Source organism: Leishmania donovani, chromosome 28, assembly GCF_000227135.1.
Source record: "Leishmania donovani BPK282A1 complete genome, chromosome 28".
NCBI lineage: Eukaryota > Euglenozoa > Kinetoplastea > Trypanosomatida > Trypanosomatidae > Leishmania > Leishmania donovani.
This window is the reverse complement of record NC_018255.1, coordinates 226,972-247,613: the sequence shown is the minus strand read 5'-3', so window position 1 is coordinate 247,613 and position 20,642 is coordinate 226,972. Positions and strand designations below refer to the sequence as shown.

Below are 20,642 nucleotides of genomic sequence, written 5' to 3'. Positions count from 1 at the left end.
GGCGACGAAGGCGTGTGCGGCTCAGTCGACTCTCTCCTCTCCGCTGCCGCACCTCTCTCGCGCTCTGTTTTCCTTCGTTTTTTTTTCGTGCTAGCTCTCTTGTCTCTCTGTGTATCTGTATAGCAACGTTGTTGCTCTATCATTGGGATGGAGAAGGTGATGACGACAGTGTATGATGGCGTATATGCATGTGGAGCTGGAGAGTGAACGAAGAAAGCTGAGGGGCGAAGGAACGGCGTGTTACCATCGTCGTCATTTGTCTTTGTGCACAGGCTCTCGCTTACTCACTCGCGTACGTGCGCAAGCGCGCTCCGTGCCTATCCACGCCCCCAAAGCCTCTTGAAGCTCAGGTGTGAAGCACCCTTCTCAAAGAAAAGGAACTTACAACAAAAAACATGCGATATGGAAGGTAATGCCATCATCCCATTGCTGCGCAAGATGGAGGCGATATCACACACATCAAGGCAAGCTTTCCGGGCAGCGGTGAGGTGTGCGACTCACATCCTTTTCGTTTCTTATGTTGCACACAGCCGGCTTCGCGGGTATTGTTTGCGACGGCTGTCCCTGTCTACGGTGTGGGTTTCTATGTGCAGTTGAGGGATAACCGGTTACAAATCTTGATGCGAAGGGGGAATGACAGTAGATGTTGATTGAGCTTATCAGCGGCGCAAGTATTCGAAGAAGATAGAGGTTTCTCGGTAGCGGTTCACTTCCCAGCTCGACGCTACGATGCCTTCAGTTGGTTCGCGCGCGCGCTGCGGACTCTCCCACTGCACCCGTGCAGCGCCGTAGAGCACCTCTCCTCTTCCGCCTTCTCCACCTGTGTCTCTTTCTCATCACTTTCTGCTCACTTCTCATACTCCTCTGTTGCCATTCTGTTTCGTCCACGTCACAACACGTTCCATCTCTCGCGACGGTGGCCACCGAAACTCGCTCACCCGCGTGCTCCTTTCCCTGTGCCCCGGGCTACCGGAAACGGACACGTGCACGTGCGTCGCTGTTTATTCGCTTTGATTTGGGTGTGCTACATCTCTGTCTCGCTCGATCGTGACGAGAGGCGTATTAACGCGCGGGTGCACCCCCCCCCTCCCCCACAGGGCGTGCGCATACCCACGTAGATACATACGCATACGCACATTTGCATACGCAGCCACACTGGTAGCTCCACTGCACGTTTATTCAAGTTTTTTTTTCTCGCCCGCTTCGCACGACGGCGTGTGCGGCAAAGTCCACTGCTCTCTCTTCGACCCCTCATATCCTTTGAGGCATTCCACTCCGTCTATCAGGCACACGAGTACGAGTCTGTGCGCCCGTGAGCAGTCGCTTGCCACCATCTTCATTCCTTTCCTCTCTTTTTTCTCTTGTGATTTTGTTTGCCGTGTTGTAGCGCGTGTGGCGTCGGCTGCATCCCAGTCTGTGGGTCTCTGCTGCTCTTCCTGTCCTCAACGCATCTCGGCCCTCTCCCCCTTTTCTAGGTCGCTCTTAGTCAGAGCTCACACACACGCACACACGCGCACGAAAAGAAAAAACGAAAACGAAGAAGCAGTCAAACTAAGTGACAGTGGCTTCGTTTTCTCTGCTTCGCTCCTCTCCCCTTTTCCGCCCGTACAACCAACGCACGCACACGCCTGCGCTTACGCAGTTCTTCACACACACACACACACACACACACACACGCACACATACGTGCGTGTATTTGCCCGTCCACGCCCTCTCTCTTCCCCCCTCTCTCGCTGTTGCTCTCTTTCTCTGTGCGCACCGCCTCTGTCGCACTTCATCGTCCTGTTTGTTCTCCTATTTTGTGTGCAGGGCTGTGTGTGTGTGTGCCGCCGCTTTTTTATTTCTTATTTGCCCCAACCCCTCACCTCCGCTCCTTCCCTACCACTTCTCCCTCTTTCTCTCTGTGCACATTCGTTCTTACAGATCTGTATAGCGGCTTTCATTATAACTATATATATATATATATACGTTTGCCTTGTTTTGTTCTCACCGCCCCGCTGCATTCATTGTCCTTGTCCCCCCCCCTCTCTTCCTCTGCGCCCTCTTTCTCCGATCTCCGTAGTCCACCCCTCTCTTGAAAGCCGCCATACATGAATCTGCACTGAGGTGGCACGAAAAAGACGCGCCGCGATCACGCATCATGAACAACTATGTACTTAATGACGAGATCGGCCAAGGTGCCTTCAGCACCATTTACAAGGGCCGCTATCGCACCACCACCGAGTTCTACGCGATTGCCTCCATCGACAAGAAGCGACGGGAGCGCGTCGTGAACTGCGTTCAGCTGTTACGCTCCATGCACCATTCAAACGTCATAGAGTTCCACAACTGGTATGAGACCAACAATCACTTGTGGATCATTACAGAGTACTGCACCGGCGGAGACATGAGCACGATCCTCCGCTCGAACATTAATCTCACCACTCAGGCGGTCCAGGCATTTGGCCGTGATGTGGCTATGGGCCTCATGCATATCCACAGTAAGGGTGTCGTGTATAACGACTTGCAGACTCGTAATCTGCTGATGGACTCCGCAGCAATGCTGCGCTTCCACGACTTTAGCTTAGCCTGTCTCTTCCACGACGCGGCGACGCGGCCGCTGGTGGGGACGCCACTGTACATGGCCCCCGAGTTGTTCATGGAGGATCGCCCGTTGTACTCGATGGCATCAGACCTGTGGTCCTTCGGTTGCGTGCTGCACGAGCTGGCGACAGGCAAGCCGCCTTTTGCAGCATCCGACCTCGAGACGCTACTGAACGACATACTGACGAGTCCGACGCCAACGGTGCCCGGTGCGCCGGAGTCTTTTCAAACGCTCTTGTGCGGCCTTCTGGAAAAAGACCCTTTGAAGCGCTACACGTGGGCCGATGTCGTGCGCAGCGAGTTCTGGGATGAGCCCTTGCCGCTGCCGAGCAACGGCTTTCCATCTCAGGTGGCGTGGGAGGACTACAGGCGTTCGCGTTCTGGACGCGCCGCGAGTCAGTATAATTGGACGGACGCCGATGTGCGCGCGGCAGTGGCGCACGCCGTGGCGGCAGCGAAATCAAATGCTTCCACGCACAATGTGGAGGAGAGGGAGCGAGCGGCGGCGACGTTGAACGTCGCAAAGGAGCTGGACTTCACCGCAAGCGCGGCGATGCTGCTGGAACGGCTACCTGAGCGGACACAGGAGCGTGCCGCACACACAACAATCCATGTCACCACCGCGCACGGCAGCCTGGTGCCCGGCTGCCCATCCACGGCCTCAGCGGCGTCGAATACCTTCAACGCCAACGGCTCTTCCTCAAGTGCCGTTGCGTCCTCTCGCCGCAGTCGTCTCAGCGAATCAAAAAACAGTGGCGGTGACCCACAAAGGCACCGCGTGAGCAAGGGACGCGGCGCGGCAAGCAGCCGAGCGTCTGGTAGCGCCGCCATAGCGTACGAAGGCGGACGCACCGCGTACGCGACCAACTCCGGCGCCAAGGAGGACCGCCCGACCGAGGCGAACTTGCATCTCTTCGCGAGCGAGGCGCTGCGTCACCTCACAATCAGCGACCTCCTCCCCCATCATACGGATCAGCACATTCGTCCTCTGAGCAACAATAGCCGCATCGAGTACACGCCCGAGCCGTCGTACGACATCTCCACTCTAGGCTTTACGGCGCTGACGGCGGCGGAGATCAACAGCTTGACGGGTAAGGAACACACCGCGTTTTTCCGCTCGCTCTACCTGGCCCTCTCCAACTTGAGCAGCGGTTACGATAATGTACTCAACACCATGAACTACGTCATTTCGCTCTGCGGTGACGCGGAGGTGGCGCGCGCCTCGGTTAACAGCTCCGTGATGCGGCTGTGTGTGAAGCACGCGGGCCGCAAGGATGCGCCGGCGGGTTTTCGTGCAGCGGCAGCGCTCATTATGGGGCTTTTGGTGCGCACAACGGCCTTTATCACGTCGGAAGTGGCCTCGTCGTCTATCCTGCCAGACATTATGCAGTTGTTTGAAGACGAAACAGATGTGCCTGTGAAGCGCAAGCTGATCGCATGCATCGGTGAGTTTCTTTTCTACATCGCCGTCCAGCAGAAGAGGCAGCGCGCCATGTGGAACGTGCAGCCGGCCACGGTGAAGCGCATCTACACCTGGGCGTTGGACTCCGACGACGACGTGCTGAAGCATTATGCGGCAAAGATGATCGAGAACATGGCATCCACTCCGCAGAAGGAGATGACGCTGGAGCTTTTTGCCGACCCCGTCTTTGTGGAGAAGCTGCTGGCCGTGTTCGCGCTTCCGTCGGTGGAGGGTCGGAGCGAGGACATGCGCTCCGATGCAGTGTGCGCGGCGTTCAAGCTCGCCATGGTGAAGGACGAGCTGATCCTCGCTGTCATGCAGTGCAGGTGGCTGCCGGTGACGTCGTACGCGACCGTGATGCAGCGATCCACTCTCACGCACCCGATGCAGATCTTGCTAACGTTCCTTAACTACGCCATTGTAAAGGGGTTGGTGACGCTACAAAGCCCGTTTGCTCGATTGTGGTCGCAGGCCTCTTTTGACTCGCACAGCAGCGGCGGCTGCGGCAGTGGCCGCCGAGGCTGTGCCTTGACGTCCTCGCTCAGCGTTGAGGATGCGGAGGAGGTTGTCGGCAACGCGTTATTCGTGAGTGAGGACTTGCTTGAGCACCTGAGCGAGGCGATCGAGCAGGCGTCAGTCGCTGTCTACGGCAAAACGCTGCTCTTTGTGATGCTTATCGGCTGCGTCGGCGGGAGCACCATCTGCCAAATCCTCAACAGCCGCATCGTCGCCTTCCTCGATCGCCTCGTTCGCGACGCGGACTCGTACGTGAAGCGCTGTGGCGCAGCCTTGTCGGCCTTCCTTGGCTGGTTCGTGTCTGAGAAGCTCGCGAGCATTGCGCGCCGAGTGTCTTCGACCTCGACGGCGACGCACCTCGCCGCCATTCAGCAGCTGCTGAACAACTCCGCCGTGCGCAGCGGCATCGACTTTCAAAAGGATGTCTTCCAGAGCCTCTCGACCTGCATTGACAAGGCCATGAACAACACGATCTACGGCACCTACCGGGACGAATTCAACCGCATCGCCGACCGCTTTGTCGAGAGCCCCGAGGAGGTGCTGCGGTATCAAGAGAACATATGCCTGTACCTCGCCACTTCCTACGCAGAAATGCTGCGACGCAAGGAGGCGAGCGGCCGCTTCACTGCTATTCGTTTCTTGACGTCTGTCATGGTGCCCATCTCGGCCGAGGTGACGGCGACGCGCAAGGAAAGCAGTGGCGCCACGTCGGCCGCGCGCCAGGTGCTGAACGCGGTGGCGCCGAATGTTGCCTCTCTCTTGCAAGAGACAAGCCCGATCCCCACGAACACAATGCGGCTTCTCGTGACGTGCGGCGAGATGGCTCAGAGCAAACTCTCCGGCCTCGTATCTGAGCAGCTATTGGGCCACATAATGGACTACGTGAATGGAAGCGGGGATGGCGGCGACATGTACTATCCGCTCTCTTTTATCCACCTCTGCCTGCTGGTGAGCCAGCGAGTAGATATCTTCAACTACGTCGTGCGCCAGGGACTGGGCGCGCTGGCCCTTGAGACGCTCGCGTCCGCCGCCACGGGCAGGAATGAGCCGCTGGTGGAAATGTGTTGCAATCTCTTGGCGGTGGTGGTGCGCCGCGTGGCGGGGGACTCGTCATCACGGGTGACGGCGCAGTGCGCCAGCTGTGTGCAGGCGGACTCCATCAGCTCTGTCTTGCTGCCCATTTGCGCAGACACAGCCAACAGTATTGCTCTGATGGAGTCCGCCGCTTCCGTGATAGAGGACTTTGCCCGTCTTTCATCAACGGCCCGCAATGACCTCACCTCGGCATCCGCAATCGCGATGTGGGCAGGGGCCTTGTCCAATGCGCTTCTGTCATCGGCGAGGCGTGCCGTAGCCGTGAGCCTGCTGACAGCTCTGTCCACGTCGTGCGAGTCCACCTCGCGCGACGTGCTCGAGGAACTCAAGTGCGATTCGCGCCTCATGTCAGTGCTGGCCAACGCCGCCGACTGCACGCACATGCGCCTCGTCGCCAGCGAGGCGAACAAGATTCTGAAGAAACTCTCCTAGAGGTATCAGGAGAGGTGCTACAGAGCACTTCTTTCTGCAGGCGTGTGTGTGCGTGCCCGTGCCTGTGCCTGCGCGTGTCGTCGGACGTGCTTGTTGTTGCCTGTACGATTTCGTTTGTTTGTTTTTCTCACCTTTTTTTTTTCGTGTCTTTGGATGCCTCTCGTATGCCACCGTTCCCGTCTAACAACCCCGCCAACCAACCAGGCTCTCGCTCTCTCTCTCTGTTGCTATCTTTCTCATTCTCCCACACGCTGTGGATGTATGCGTCATGCGTGCTGATGGTGATGGTGGCGATGCTTGGCGGGCGCCTCTACTGCAACAACCCTGGAAACAGAAGCTGAAAAAAAAAAATAACTGGTCGCAGAGGCGGACAGTGGCCTCTGCAGCTCTTTCTGGACTGTCGGAAGACTCCCTCGTTTTCTCGCCGCTTTCCTCCGTCGGGCGTGACAGGCAGAGGTGGGGGGGGGGGAAGGGAGCCGCTTTCGATCGGCGGTGCATCGCATTGGGCAAAGCGGATTAGGTTTATGGATGGTGCACGCCTCTGTCATGTCGTAGCTTTCTTTTCTACGCCTACCTCCCATGGACGTTTGAGGACCTGTGTTGGTGAAAGGCACATCTGCATAATGCATGCTTGGGTGTCTTCAATGGCAGCTCACACGCCGCGCACCGCTCTACATTGTTCTCTCTCTCTCCACCTCTGTGCTCGCACAACCCACTTCACCCCCCCCGTCCCTCTCTCCTTAATTCGAACCTTCCCCTCCTGCAGCACCGTGAGACGGCTCAGACGTGCACACGCTGACCGACGCACGGATCAGGTGTGGAATATCTTTGGAGCAGAACGCTTACACCGCAGACGGAGCAGACAAGGGACTTGTCTAACTTCTGACAGGCTGTGAGCCACCGACGTGTCTTCCTCACTCTCCTTCGCCTCTCTCTCCGCGTCGGTGGTGAGAGAGGTCCTTCATTGCGAGCAGCCGTTTGTGTACATAGACGTTTTTTTTTGTTTGACCATTTCATTTTTCGTCTTTGGCTGCTTGCAGAGGTTCCGGTTTGAGCTCACAATCACTTCTCTGTGCGTGCGCGTGTGCATGCGGAAGCTGGATCGTTCTTTTGATTGTTTCGTCTTCTCTGCAGCTTGCGTTTCTCTGTTTTGGATCTTATTGAATCCCCCCTCCTCCCCCCTCTTTGCCGTTGCTGTCAACGCTACGGGCCGCCTCTCACCTCAATCCTCGGCGCGTTGCCGCAGCGCGCCCCTAATATCGCTCAACGCCACGAGCGGCTTTCTTAGGGACTTCAAGCGGTACCCGTGTGCGCTGGCCCACAAGAGAGCACTCCAGAGTTGACACGCGCACGGGCGTCATCGCGGAGCATTCAGCAGCGTTGCTGCCAGACGCGGAGCTCTTTCGGGCTTAATACAAGTTTTTTTTTTCAGCGGGAGCGAGTTCCTGCCTGCAGCACACGCTCCTAACTTCGCACGCATCACCGACGCTGTAACACTCGAAGATATGCTGCAAAGCTTTCTTCGCCCTCAGAGCGGTGCCACCACCGTGGCGACAGGCGACGAGGTGGAGCAGACTGCGCCAGTCCGCGGGTCAATGATGGAGAGCCACCATCGTGACGCGCAGCGAAGCACGAATGCCGCCGCCTTCGCAGCGTCGGAGAGTAGCGCCGCTGCCACCGGCAACGCTGACACCGGGGCAGCCACTGCCCTCGCTGCCCTACCGGTTAGCAGCGTGTACAAAGAGTCCGCTCTGCGGTTTCCGACGGCGAGCCTCAGCACCTTCGAACCGAAGGTGCAGGTGCCGTACGCCTACAAGCGGGGCCGCATGCCACGCGACGTCGAGATCGAGCGCCGCCGCCGACTGTACGACAGTGAGAGCGTTGACCGTCTTTTGCAGGTCAGTGGGCTCACCTGGGAGGCACTGGCGCGTCGTAGTGCGCAGAGCCTGCCGCTGGAGATCTTCGACGACACTTCTTACGACTGCCGCAATCCGTCTGAGTGGATGGCGATGGCGGCCATGGCACCAACGCAGGCGTCTCGCTTTCTTCCAGCGGAGGGGGTGTACTACTGCAAAGGCCAGGACTCCTTTGAGCTCCGTCCGTGTCGCGTGATTGGATGGGCCGAGGACACGAACACGATTCGGCTCTATTGGGGCTCCGCCCCGACGACGGCGCGCTCCTCGTATAGCGAAGGCGCCGGCGCCGCCGGCACGAGGGACGGGGGCGGTACTAGTACTGCAGCATACGGGGAGGCCGGCGAGCCGGTGGCGACGTTGCCCCGCATCTTTGTGCGGTTTCTTGCCGAGGATCCAATCGTGTATGTCCAGCGCCTAGTCAGCGCTCACACGCAGCGCCAGAAGACGACCTCGTGGATTCTTTACCGACTGTGCTGCGACTCGATGTTGGTGGCGAGCCTCGAAGAGCTGGACGCCGGGCTGGCAGAGCGGCTGCGCCACCTCGGCACAGACATCCCTCAGCTCAGCCCTGCCGAGTTCCCCGACGTGGCGGAGCGCGTGGAGCGGCTAATATCGGAGATTACGCTAGAGTGGCAGCGCAGCCACAACCGTCTGCTGTTGCGTGACCGCATCCGCATCGACGAGTCTGTGGCTCGCATGGTCGTCAACTCTACCCACATGGACCCCGAAGAGCTTTTGCGTGGCCCCAACCTTGCCGTCGACCGCAGCGACATGGGAGATCCGTCCACGGTGATCTGCGTGGAGGGCGACGGCTTTGTGTTTGACGAGCAGGAGCAGGCATTTACGTTTGCGACGTACTTTACGCAGCCGGAGGTGGTGCAGGCGTTGACAGGGATACAGCGGGAGTGCATGAAGGTGCTCGAGGGCTCCTTGTTCAACCTACCCAAGGAGCGGCAGATGCCTCTGGAGTCGTTTGTGAAGTGTCAGCGCGAGCACCTCGCCTCGGCGTCGCGGCAGCTGAAAGAGGAGTGGCTGCCGCGCATCTGCGAGACCATCGTCAGCAGCTTTCAGTCGGCGGGGAAGGGCTGGCTGAACACGCGCGAGGCGAAGCAGAGCGTCTACGAAATGTCGAAGCTAAAGAAATTCTTCGTGACGGTCAAGTTCATGATGGAGGACATGCTGTTCCAGCTTGTGTACTCGTCGCTTCACTCCTTCGCAGACTTCTTCGAGGAGGTGTCGGATTTCACGGTGACGGTGCAGGACATGAACAACGTGGTGAACGCGTGGCCCGGCAGCGACGCCGATGACTGCGTGGAGAAGCAGCCTCTCTTCACGATCGACCTAATGGAGAAGGATGGGCACTTCTCCTACTCTATCTCCTTCGACGACTTCGAGGCGGCCATCGTGGATTTATTCAACGACGCCATTGCCTGCACCGAGTCCATTCCGCATGTGGAGCGCTATGTTATGACGCAATACTTCTGGAGCCGCGACGGCGAGGGGCCCTTCCTCGACTCGGTGAAAAAGGAGGAGGAGCACGTGTGCTTGTTGCGCGAGCGTGTGCAGACCGCCGTGCGGGCCTCGCTGGTGCCGCTGCAGACGTACCTGAACACGTACGATGAGCTCCTCCCGCTCATCCGGCTGGATCAGGCGGAGTTCATCAAGAAGTACGCGGAGGCCGGGCACAGCATGGACGAGATGAAGGAGGAGATTGCGCAGCACCTCCGCGCCAAGAAAAACCTGGCCGAGCGGCTACCGCTCTTCCTCACCGTTGGCAACTTCGTCGTTGACTGCCAATCTTTCAGCTACCTCATGTCAATGAAGGAGGAGGAGCTGGCACGGCTGGTGATGCGGCTCATCGGCAAAACCGGCAAGGAGGAGGCGGTGTACGTGCGGGAGGCGTTTACGCGCATGGTCAACACGATCGAGAAGACGCCGCAGAGCCCGGAGAAGCTGTACGAACTGTACGCCTTCATGGACGGCATGGGAGAGCAGGTGGCGGAGTTGGTGGAGCACATCGCGGAGGTTCGCCAGTGCTACAGCATCCTTGACGGGTTTCAGTTCGAGCTCAGCGACGACGAGTCACGCCTGAAGTGGGAGGCCATTGGCTGGCCTCGCCAGCTGGCCCTGCGCAGTCACGCCGTACGCAAGCAGCTCGAACAGGTCCAGGAGGAGCTGCACTCTGGGCTGCAGAAGCGGCAGGAGGAGTTCTCAAAGAGGGTAGAACAGCTGCAGCGCGTCGTCGCGACCTTCTCGAAGCACACCGAGGCGGCCGAAGCGGACAAGGTGGCGGCTGAGGTCAAGACGCACAACATTGAGATTCGGCAGTGCATTGAGGAGGCCCGCTCCATCAACAGCGACCAGCGCCTCTTTGGAGACAAGCTTTCCGACTACCGTAACGTCTTTGAGCTGGATAAGGAGTTCAAGCCGTACAGCGATCTGTGGCTGACGACGTACACCTGGCAGGAGTCGTACCGCCGCTGGCACGCGGACGCCTTCACCACTCTCGACGCCGCGGAGATCGAGTTGACAGTGACTGCCGCCTTCAAGACAATGGTGAACCTCGCCAAGACGTTCAAGGACAAGGCGGCGCTGCTCAAGATTGTGGAAGAGGTCAAAACCGCTGTCGAGGGCTTCAAGCCGTGGGTGTCCTTCCTAACGTCGCTGCGCCACCCTGGCATGAGGGAACGCCACTGGACCGGCCTGTCCCAGAAGCTCGGAATGAAGCTGGTGCCTGGCGACACACTGATGCTTCTGGAGGACTGCGAACCGCTGCTAGCGCACCGCGACACCATTATCAGCTACTGCGAGGTGGCCGCGAAGGAGTCGCAGATCGAGATGACGCTCAAGGACATGCGCGCCAAGTGGGAGACCAAGTGCTTCATCATCGAGGCATACAAGGAGACGGGCACGTACATCCTCAAGGACACCTCCGAGGTGGTGGAGCTCCTCGACGAGCACCTCAACCTCGTCCAGCAGCTGCAGTTCTCTCCATTCAAGGGCTACTTCGAGGAGTCCATCACGGACTGGGAGCGCTCCCTCAACCTCATCTCCGACATACTCGAGCAATGGCTGGAGTGCCAGCGAGCGTGGCGTTATCTGGAGCCGATTCTCAACTCGGAGGACATCGCCATGCAGCTACCGCGACTGTCCACGCTGTTCGAGAAGGTGGACCGCACATGGCGACGTGTCATGGGCAACGCGCACGCGCAGCCAAACGCACTCGAGTACTGCATTGGCACGAACAAGCTCTTGGATCACCTGCGCGAGGCGAACCGGCTCCTCGAAGAGGTTCAGCGGGGCCTGAACGACTACTTGGCGGACAAGCGGCAGACGTTTCCGCGCTTCTACTTCCTCTCTGACGAGGAACTGCTGGAGATTTTGTCGCAGGCGAAGGAGGTGCGCCGCATCGACCCGAACATCGCCAAGCTGTTCGAGGGCATGCACCGCCTCCAGTGGAAAAACATTCACCCCGACGAGGCGCGCGCCCCGGACGCGGGCGGCGAGGAGTGCAGGGATGCGGTGACAGCGGATGTGGAGACAATCACCGGCTTCTACAGCGGCGAGGGCGAGTACATACCAGCGGTGAAGTCGGTAGTGCCGCACGGCAACGTGGAGGAGTGGCTGAAGCTTCTGGAGAAGATGATGAAAGACAGCGTGCATGCGCAGGTGAAACGCGCCTTCGGGGCGTACCTCAGCACGCGTCGCAGCGAGTGGGTGCTGCAGTGGCCTGCGCAGGCGGTTATCGCGGTGGCGCAGATATACTGGACCCAAGGCTGCGAGGAGGCCCTCACTACGAAGGGCGAGGTGGATGGCTACGCAAAGGTGCTAGACAGGCAGCTGCGGCAGCTGGTGGAGGTGGTTCAGTCGCCGTTGACGGCGATGCAGCAGATCAACATGGGTGCGCTCATCACGATCGAGGTGCATGCCAAGGACACGGTCGACAGCATGCAGGCGGCGAAGGTGTCGAGCATGCAGTCATTCGAGTGGATGAAGCAGCTTCGCTTCTACTTCGACCACAGCGACGGCTTCTGCCACATTCGCCAGGTTGACACTCACTTCGTTTACGGTGGCGAGTACCTCGGAAACACGGCCCGCCTCGTCGTGACCCCGCTAACCGATCGCATCTATCTGACCTTGACAGGTGCCCTGGCGCTGTGCCTCGGCGGCGCGCCCGCCGGCCCCGCTGGCACCGGGAAGACAGAGACGACGAAGGATCTGGCCAAGGCACTTGCCAAACAGTGCGTCGTTTTCAACTGCCAGGAGGGTATGACGTACCGGTCGATGGGCAGGTTCTTCAAGGGCCTCGCCTGGACCGGTGCGTGGGCGTGCTTCGACGAATTCAACCGCATTGACGTCGAGGTGCTCTCCGTCGTGGCGCAGCAGGTGACGGACTTGCAACAGGCGTGCTCAACGAAGCAGTACCGCATTCTTTTCGAGGAGAGCGACATCCTCGTCGACCCGACCCACGCCGTCTTCATCACCATGAACCCCGGCTACGCCGGCCGAACGGAGCTGCCGGATAACCTGAAGGTGCTGTTCCGCCCGGTGGCGTGCATGGTGCCAGACTACGCAATGATTGGTGAGATCCGGCTCTTCTCGTACGGCTACCAGAAGGCGCGCGCCTTGGCGCAGAAGATGGTCATGACGTTCAAGCTGAGCTCTGAGCAGCTCTCGTCGCAGGACCACTACGACTTTGGTATGCGCGCCGTCAACACCGTCATCTCGGCAGCCGGGCTAAACAAGCAGGAGCGGCCCGATGGAGACGAGGATGAGCTGCTGCTGCGTGCGCTGCGCGACTCGAACGTGCCGAAGTTCCTCAAGGACGACATTCTGCTATTCGACGGAATCATAAGTGACCTGTTCCCCGGCACGGCTTTGCCGCAGAGCGACTACGGTGCCGTGGTGCAGGCGCTGACAACGGCCATCACAGAGGCGCACCAGCAGCCCGTCTCTGCCTTTGTTCAAAAATGCTTGCAGTTGTACGACATCACCATGCTGCGCCACGGCCTCATGCTCGTCGGCCCGGCTGGCAGTGGCAAGACAGCGTCCTTCACGACGCTTCAGCGTGCCCTGACCGACTGCGCGACCCGCCAAGCGAAGGGCAACGACTTTGGCGCGCGCCGGATTCAGAAGGTGTTCACGCACATCTGCAACCCGAAGTCTGTCACGATGGACCAGCTGTACGGCGCCTACGACGAAAACGGCGAGTGGAAGGATGGCGTGCTATGCGTGCTGTTCCGCTGCGCCGCCAGATACGGCGACGAGGGCAACCTCATCGGTAAGCACTGGGTGATGTTCGACGGCCCTGTTGATGCGCTGTGGATCGAGTCCATGAACACTGTCCTGGACGAGAACAAGAAACTCTGCCTCGTCTCCGGCGAAATCATCCAGATGAGTCGCGATATGACGATGATGTTCGAGGTGGAGGACCTCGCCGTGGCGTCACCGGCTACCGTATCTCGGTGCGGCATGATCTACCTCGATCCCGCCACGTGCGTCCCTATCTCCGCGCTCATCGCAAGCTGGATTTCGGCGCTGCCGCCCTACCTGGAGTCCCAGCGTGAGACACTGAAGAGGCTGGCGAACACATACGTCGAGGAGCTCGTGCAGCTGGTGCGCAGTGGCGCAGTGCACGAGTACGTCACCTCGACCACCAGCGGCCTCGTGCACTCCTTCTTCCACATGATGGAGGGATACGTGAAGAGCTTCGAGGTAGCCAAGTCGGCTTCAGGACAGCTGCAGGTGTCGCCGGAGCGTCTGGCCGTCATGGCCGGCGCGGTGCCACCGCTCTTCTTCTTCTCGGTGGTGTGGAGCATTGGCGCCACATGCGACGAGGCAGGGCGGCAGCTCTTCTCCGCGACGGTGTGGCGACTCGCGGAGGCGAATGGTGACACTCAGTGGCTGCCGCTTCTGCCAGCCGAGGACACGAGCGGCAGCGGCGGCGCGGAGGTGTTTTTGTACGACTACGTTTACCGCTACGACCCCGCCGGTGTGATGGTGGAGGACGCATCCGTGGCTGCCGACGGCGATGGCGGCACCGGTGCTCCTGCGCTCTCGCCGTCGGTGGCGGGGAAATGGGTGAGCTGGATGTGCGAGCAGCCAACGCTGGAGATTCCTGACGGCACGCGCTTTGACGACATCATTGTCCCCACAATCGATAGCACGCGGCAAAACTACGTGCTGCAGCACTTGATGGCGCAGAAGGTCAACGTCGCCGCTGTTGGTCCGACTGGCACCGGCAAGTCCATCTCACTCGCGCGTCTCGTGCTTGGCGGCGGCATGCCGGCCAACTTTCTCGGCCTCAGCTTCACCTTCTCGGCGCAGACAAAGTGCACAGTGCTGCAGAATTCACTGATGGCCAAGTTCGATAAGCGACGCTCGCACGTCTACGGCGCCCCTGCCGGTAAGCATTTTCTCATCTTCATTGACGACGCGAACCTGCCGCAACCAGAGAAGTACGGCGCGCAGCCCCCGGTGGAACTGCTGCGGCAGATGCTCGCCCAGGGCGGCTTCTACAACTTTACAGGCGGCATCAAGTGGTCCTCCATCATCGACTGCTCGCTTGCGCTGGCGATGGGGCCGCCTGGCGGAGGCCGCAGCCGGGTCTCGAACCGCTTTATGCGCTACTTCAATTACCTTGCCTTCCCCGAGATGTCGGACATGTCGAAGCGAACGATCTTGCAGGCCATCGTCGCTGGCGGCCTCGCGCAGAGCGGCCTCGCTGACCGCCTCGCGAACGTCGCCTCCGCCGTGGTCGATAGCACGTTGCGGGTGTTTCGCAAGTGCACCCAGGTCTTTCTGCCGACTCCGGCGCACGTGCACTACTCCTTCAACATGCGAGATGTGATGCGTGTCTTTCCCCTCTTGTACACGGCGGAGAAGTCGGTGCTGCAGTCTGAGGAATCCATCGTGCGGCTGTGGATGCACGAGATGCAGCGCGTCTTCTACGATCGCCTCGTCGACGCGACAGACAAGGGTCTGTTTATCGAGTACCTCAACGCCGAGCTGCCATCCATGGGCGTGAACAAGTCCTACAACGAGGTAGTGAAGGCTGACCGCCTCATCTTTGCCGACGTGCTGAGCGACAAGGGCGTGTACGAGCAGATTACCGACATGAACGCCCTCACGGCACGCATGAATGAGCTGCTGGAGACGTACAATGACGAGAATGAAGTGAAGATGAACCTCGTGCTCTTCCTCGACGCCATCGAGCACGTCTGCCGTATCTCGCGCGTGCTGCGACTGCCGAACGGGCACTGCCTCCTCCTCGGCGTTGGCGGGTCGGGACGCAAGTCACTCACGCGCCTGGCTTGTTCGCTGATTGCCGAGATGGAGGTGTTCACGATTGAGCTGTCGAAGAACTTCGGTGTCAAGGAATGGCACGAAAGCCTGGCGAAGTTGCTGCTCGAGTGTGGCAAGGACGAGAAGAAGCGGACGTTTCTCTTCGCCGACACCCAGCTGGTGCATCCGACGTTTCTGGAGGACGTGGCGGGCCTGCTCACATCGGGTGATGTGCCGAACCTCTTTGAGGACCAAGATATCGAGCTCATCAACGACAAGTTTCGCGGCGTCTGCCTAAGCGAGAACCTGCCAACGACGAAGGTGTCGGTGTACGCGCGCTTCGTGAAGGAGGCGCGGGCCAACCTGCACCTTGTCCTCGCCTTCTCTCCTATTGGAGAGGCGTTTCGCAGCCGCCTGCGCATGTTTCCGTCGCTCATTGCGTGCTGCACGATCGACTGGTTTGCCGAGTGGCCATCCGAGGCGTTACTGTCGGTAGCCGCAGCGCAGTTGAACGCCGGCGACGTTACTGACGTCATGGTGGCTGCAAGCCATGCCGACTTGCCGGGCTGCTTCCAGGCAGTGCATCGCGCGGCGGCGGAAGTGACGGAGCGCTTCTTCACAGAGACACGCCGTCGCTCGTACGTGACGCCGACGTCCTATCTGTCGCTCCTCTCCAACTTCAAAACGATGGCGGCGGCAAAGCGCCGCTTCGTTCGCGAGCAGCGCGGCCGCCTCGAGAAGGGGCTGGAGAAGTTGCGGCACACCGAGGTGCAGGTGGCGGAGCTGGAGGCCCAGCTCAAGGCGCAGCAGCCGGTGCTGGTGCAGAAAAAGGCAGAGATTCAGTCCATGATGGAGCGGCTGACGGTGGACCGAAAGGAGGCGGCGGTGAAGGAGGCGGACGCGCGCAGGGAGGAGGCGGAGGCTTCCGTGAAGGCGGAGGAGTGTGCCAAGATGCGACGCGAGTGCGCCGACCGCCTGGCGGAGGCGGAGCCGGCCCTGGCGGAGGCTGTAAAGGTGCTGTCCAAGATCAAAGCGGCCGAGATTTCGGAGCTGAACAAGTACGCGAATCCGCCTAAGGGTGTGCAATACGTCATGGAGGCCGTCGCGTTGCTGCTCACATTTGGCAACTGCCCGAAGGAGTTCTACAGCGGTCCTCCGGGTGGCCGCAAGGTACCAGATTGGTGGCTGTGCGCGAAGTCCTACATGCGAGACGCGAATCGGTTGCTAGACTTGCTCGTGCAGCCGCCGGAGAAAGGCGGCTTCAACCGCGAGGCGATGGACACGGCGCTGATGGAGAAGGTACGCGCCTACTACGACAACGAGGAGTTCCAGCCGGAGAAGGTGAGGGCAGTCTCTCTGCCATGCATGGCCATGTGCCAGTGGGTGCGTGCCATGTACAAGTGGTTCTTTGTGAATCGAGAGATTCAGCCGCTGCGCGAGAGGCTTGCTGCGACGGAGGCGGAGCTGGCTGTGGTGACGGAGGCCCTGCGCGCCACCCAGGCAACGCTTGACCGCGTCATTGCTGCCGTGGCGGCGCTGGAGAAGGAGTACGACGACGCCCTCAACGCGCAGGCGGCGCTCGAGGCTGAGGTGGAGCGCACATCGCTGAAGCTGCAGCGCGCGGCGAGGCTGATCGACGGCCTCGGCGGGGAGAAGGGTCGCTGGACCACGCTGGTGGAGCAGTACAAGGAGCAGGAGTGCTACATTGTCGGCGACATGGTGATTGCGGCGGCCACGGTGGCCTACTGCGGACCCCTCACGGCACCCTATCGCAATGACGTGCGTCGGCAGTGGAAGGCACACCTCACCGCGGCAAACGTGGAGACGAGCGCCGAGTTTGACCTCGTTTCGACCTCAGGCGACGCGGTGCAGATACAGGAGTGGCAGCTGTGCGGCTTACCGACGGACGCGCTGTCCACCGAGAACGCTATCATCCTCGCCAACTCACGGAACTGGCCGCTGCTCATCGACCCGCAGGGACAGGCGAACGCGTGGGTGCGCAACATTCACCGCAATGACAACCTGCAGGTGTGCAAGGCCTCAAACGACAAGTTCATGAAGACTGTCGAGAACGCGATTCGCCTGGGGCTGCCGTGCCTGATCGAGAACGTCGGCGAGTCGCTCGACGCTGCGCTGGAGCCGCTGCTTTTGAAGAACATCTTCCTGATTGGCAGCACCTCGCATGTCCGCATCGGGGACAGCGCCATCCCGTACGACCGCAACTTCAAGCTGTACCTCACGACGAAGCTGCCGAACCCGGTTTACACGCCCGAGACGATCGTTACCGTGTCGCTGCTAAACTTCTTCATTACCCCGAGCGGGCTGGAGGAGCAGTTGCTCGGCAAGACGGTGGAGAAGGAGCGGAATGACCTCGAGCTGGAGAAGCAGCGACTCACCCGGTCCAACGCAGAGAAGAACTGCGAACTGAAAGACCTCCAGGCCAACATTCTCGTTCTGCTCGAGCAGGCGGAGGGCGACATTCTGGAGCAGGAGGAGCTCATCATCACGCTGGAGAAGAGTAAGGCTAAGTCTATCGAGATCAACGAGGAACTGGGCAAGGCGAAGGCCATGGAGACAGTGATTGATGAGACGCGCAACAAGTACCGCCCGCACGCGGAGCGAGGCTCGCTGCTGTTCTTCTGCGCCTCGCAGCTCGCCATTGTCGACCCCATGTACCAGTTCTCTTTGCAGTGGTTCATGAACCTGTTCCTCAACGCTGTGGACAACGCCGCGCAGGTGCCGGCAGCGAAGGAGGTCGCGGAGGACGACAGCGGCAGCGTGGAGGACGCGGTGGAGGTGCGGGTGCACAACTTGATGGACTACTTCACCTACTCCTTCTACAGCAACGTGTGCCGCTCCTTGTTTGAGAAACACAAGCTGACGTTTTCGTTTTACCTCTGCGCCAGCCTTGTGCAGCACAGCGGGGCCATGGTGGATGCCGAGTACCGGTTCCTGCTCACTGGCCCCACCGGCAGTGTCCCGGCCGATGCCCTGGCTAACCCCGCTTCGTCGTGGATGACAGACAGCAGCTGGGCGGAGGTGCTCTTCCTCAGCAAGCACCTCTCCAGCTTTGCCGGCTTTGCCGAGCACGTGCGCGACCACATAGAGCACTATAAGGACCTGTTCGACAGCAACGAGGCGGACACGTACCCCCTCGCGGGAGAGTGGCGTGAGAAAGCGACACCGATGCAGCGACTGGTCGTGATGCGGTGCTTCCGAGTAGACAAGGTAGCGCTGGCGATTCAGCACTTCATTGAGCACTACATGGGCAGTCGATACATTGTGGTGCCGCAGTTCGACTTGATGGACGCCTACAAGGACAGTGATTGCCTGACGCCGCTTATCTTCATCAACTCTGCCGGCTCAGACCCGATGAACGACCTGCTGCGCTTCGCAGAGACGATGCGGATGTCGAAGCGACTGGACAAGGTGTCGCTTGGCCAGGGGCAAGGCAAGAAGGCAGAAGAATTGATCCGTGGCGCGCGGGAGAAAGGGCAGTGGGTGCTGCTGCAGAACTGCCACCTCGCCTCGTCCTGGATGCCGACGCTGGAGTCCATTGTGGAGAGCTTTACCCTGGAGACGGTGAAGAAGGAATTCCGCCTGTGGCTGACGTCGATGCCGTCACCCAGCTTCCCGGTGGCCGTGCTGCAGACGGCGGTGAAGATGACGAATGAGCCGCCGATGGGGCTGCGGGCGAACGTGACGCGCTCCTACTACGGTTTCACCCCCGAGGACCTCGAGCACGAGGAGAAGCCCGCCGAGTTCAAAAAGATGGTGTTCGCCCTATGCCTTTTCCACGGTGTCATCCAAGAGCGTCGGAAGTTTGGCTCCCTCGGGTTCAACATTGCCTACGAGTTCAATGACTCCGACCGCAATGTGTGTCTGCTGCAGCTCCGCAAGTTCTTGTCCCTGTATGACTCCATCCCATACGACGTGCTGACGTTTCTGACTGGCGAGATCAACTACGGTGGGCGTGTCACGGACGACTGGGACCGTCGCTGCCTCATGACCCTCATCCAGCACTTTGTCCATCCGGAGGTACTTCAGGACGGGTACGCCTTCTCGCCATCAGGTCTCTACCACACCCTCGAGCCTGTCAGTCGCAAGCACTACCTTAGCTACCTCGATTCGTGGCCTCTGAACCCACAACCAGAAATTTTTGGCCTGCATGAGAATGCCGACATTACGTGCGCGCAGAACACGACGCACAGCATCCTGTCAACGGTCCTGGCGCTCGAGTCGCGTGGCGGTGCCGGTACAACGTCGAGCTCGCGGGAGCAGCTGCTGACGGCCACGGCGACGGAGATTTCGACGAAGCTGCCTCAGCTGTTTGACATGGCCGCCTTCAGTGCCAAGTACCCGACCAAGTATGAAGAGTCAATGAACACGGTGCTGGTGCAGGAGGCTGGGCGCTACAACCGCCTACTCAAGTTTATCCACACGAGCCTGGCCGAATTCCTCAAGGCCGTGCAGGGTGAGGTCGTCATGTCAGCGGAACTAGAGGATGTCGGCTCGAGTTTCTTTGTCAACAGCGTGCCGGTGTCCTGGAGTGCGCTGGCCTACCCGTCGCTGAAGCCGCTGTCGAAATGGGTAGAGGACCTGGTGCGGCGTGTTCACTTCATTGCGGACTGGTACGCACATGGACCGCCGGCCGCCTTCTGGTTCGGCGGCTTCTTCTTTCCGCAGGCTTTCCTGACAGGCACGCTTCAGAACCACGCCCGTAAGGTGCACCAGGCCATCGACAGCATTTCCTTTCAGTTTAGCGTGCAGGATGTGTCACTGGACCACAAGACGGTACCCCGACCGGACAAGGGAGCGCTGGTGTACGGCTTGTACCTGGAAGGGGCGCGGTGGGACTCGGAGCAGCACTCACTGACGGAGTCACGCCCCAAGGAGCTCTACGTTGAGATGCCGATGGTTCTCCTGGACCCCGTGGTAAACCGCACTCGCAACGCCAAGGACTACGTGTGCCCGGTGTACAAGACACTGACGCGTGCTGGCACGCTCAGCACGACGGGGCACTCTACGAACTTCGTCCTCCCTATTGAGATTCCGACCAAGGTGGATCCGGCGCACTGGATCGAGCGCGGCACTGCCTGTGTGGTTTCACTGCATTACTGAGTTTACGCGGGTCGAGTACACGCATCCGCTGATGGCCTCTTTGGATTCCATCTTCGCTTTTCGTCTCTTCACTGAGCCCATGGGCGACTGCCCGGGCGCGCTGCTCTTTTTCTTGTCGCTTTTCGGCGTCTCCCTTTGTTCCCTCCTCTCGGTGTGACGGAACATCTTCGTGCATAGGCGAAGTGGACTTTGCGGCGCGACAGAGTGGTGCGTGTGCGTGGGCTTGCTTGCGT

At 59.9% G+C, this 20,642-nt stretch overlaps 2 protein-coding genes across 2 annotated transcripts; both read left to right on the top strand.

Moving 5' to 3' along the window:
• Positions 1 to 2,140: 2,140 nt before the first annotated feature.
• On the top strand, positions 2,141 to 6,088 carry LDBPK_280660 (protein kinase, putative; the record flags this gene model as incomplete). Its single annotated transcript, XM_003862117.1, has 1 exon — positions 2,141 to 6,088. One exon carries the CDS (start codon positions 2,141 to 2,143, stop codon positions 6,086 to 6,088), a length of 3,948 nt encoding a protein of 1,315 aa, XP_003862165.1.
• Positions 6,089 to 7,683: 1,595 nt separating this feature from the next.
• Positions 7,684 to 20,409, top strand: LDBPK_280650 (dynein heavy chain, putative; the record flags this gene model as incomplete). The annotated part of the gene is made up of 1 exon (XM_003862116.1): positions 7,684 to 20,409. The coding sequence occupies one exon, from the start codon at positions 7,684 to 7,686 to the stop codon at positions 20,407 to 20,409; it is 12,726 nt and encodes a 4,241-aa protein (XP_003862164.1).
• Between the last annotated feature and the right edge of the window lie 233 nt (positions 20,410 to 20,642).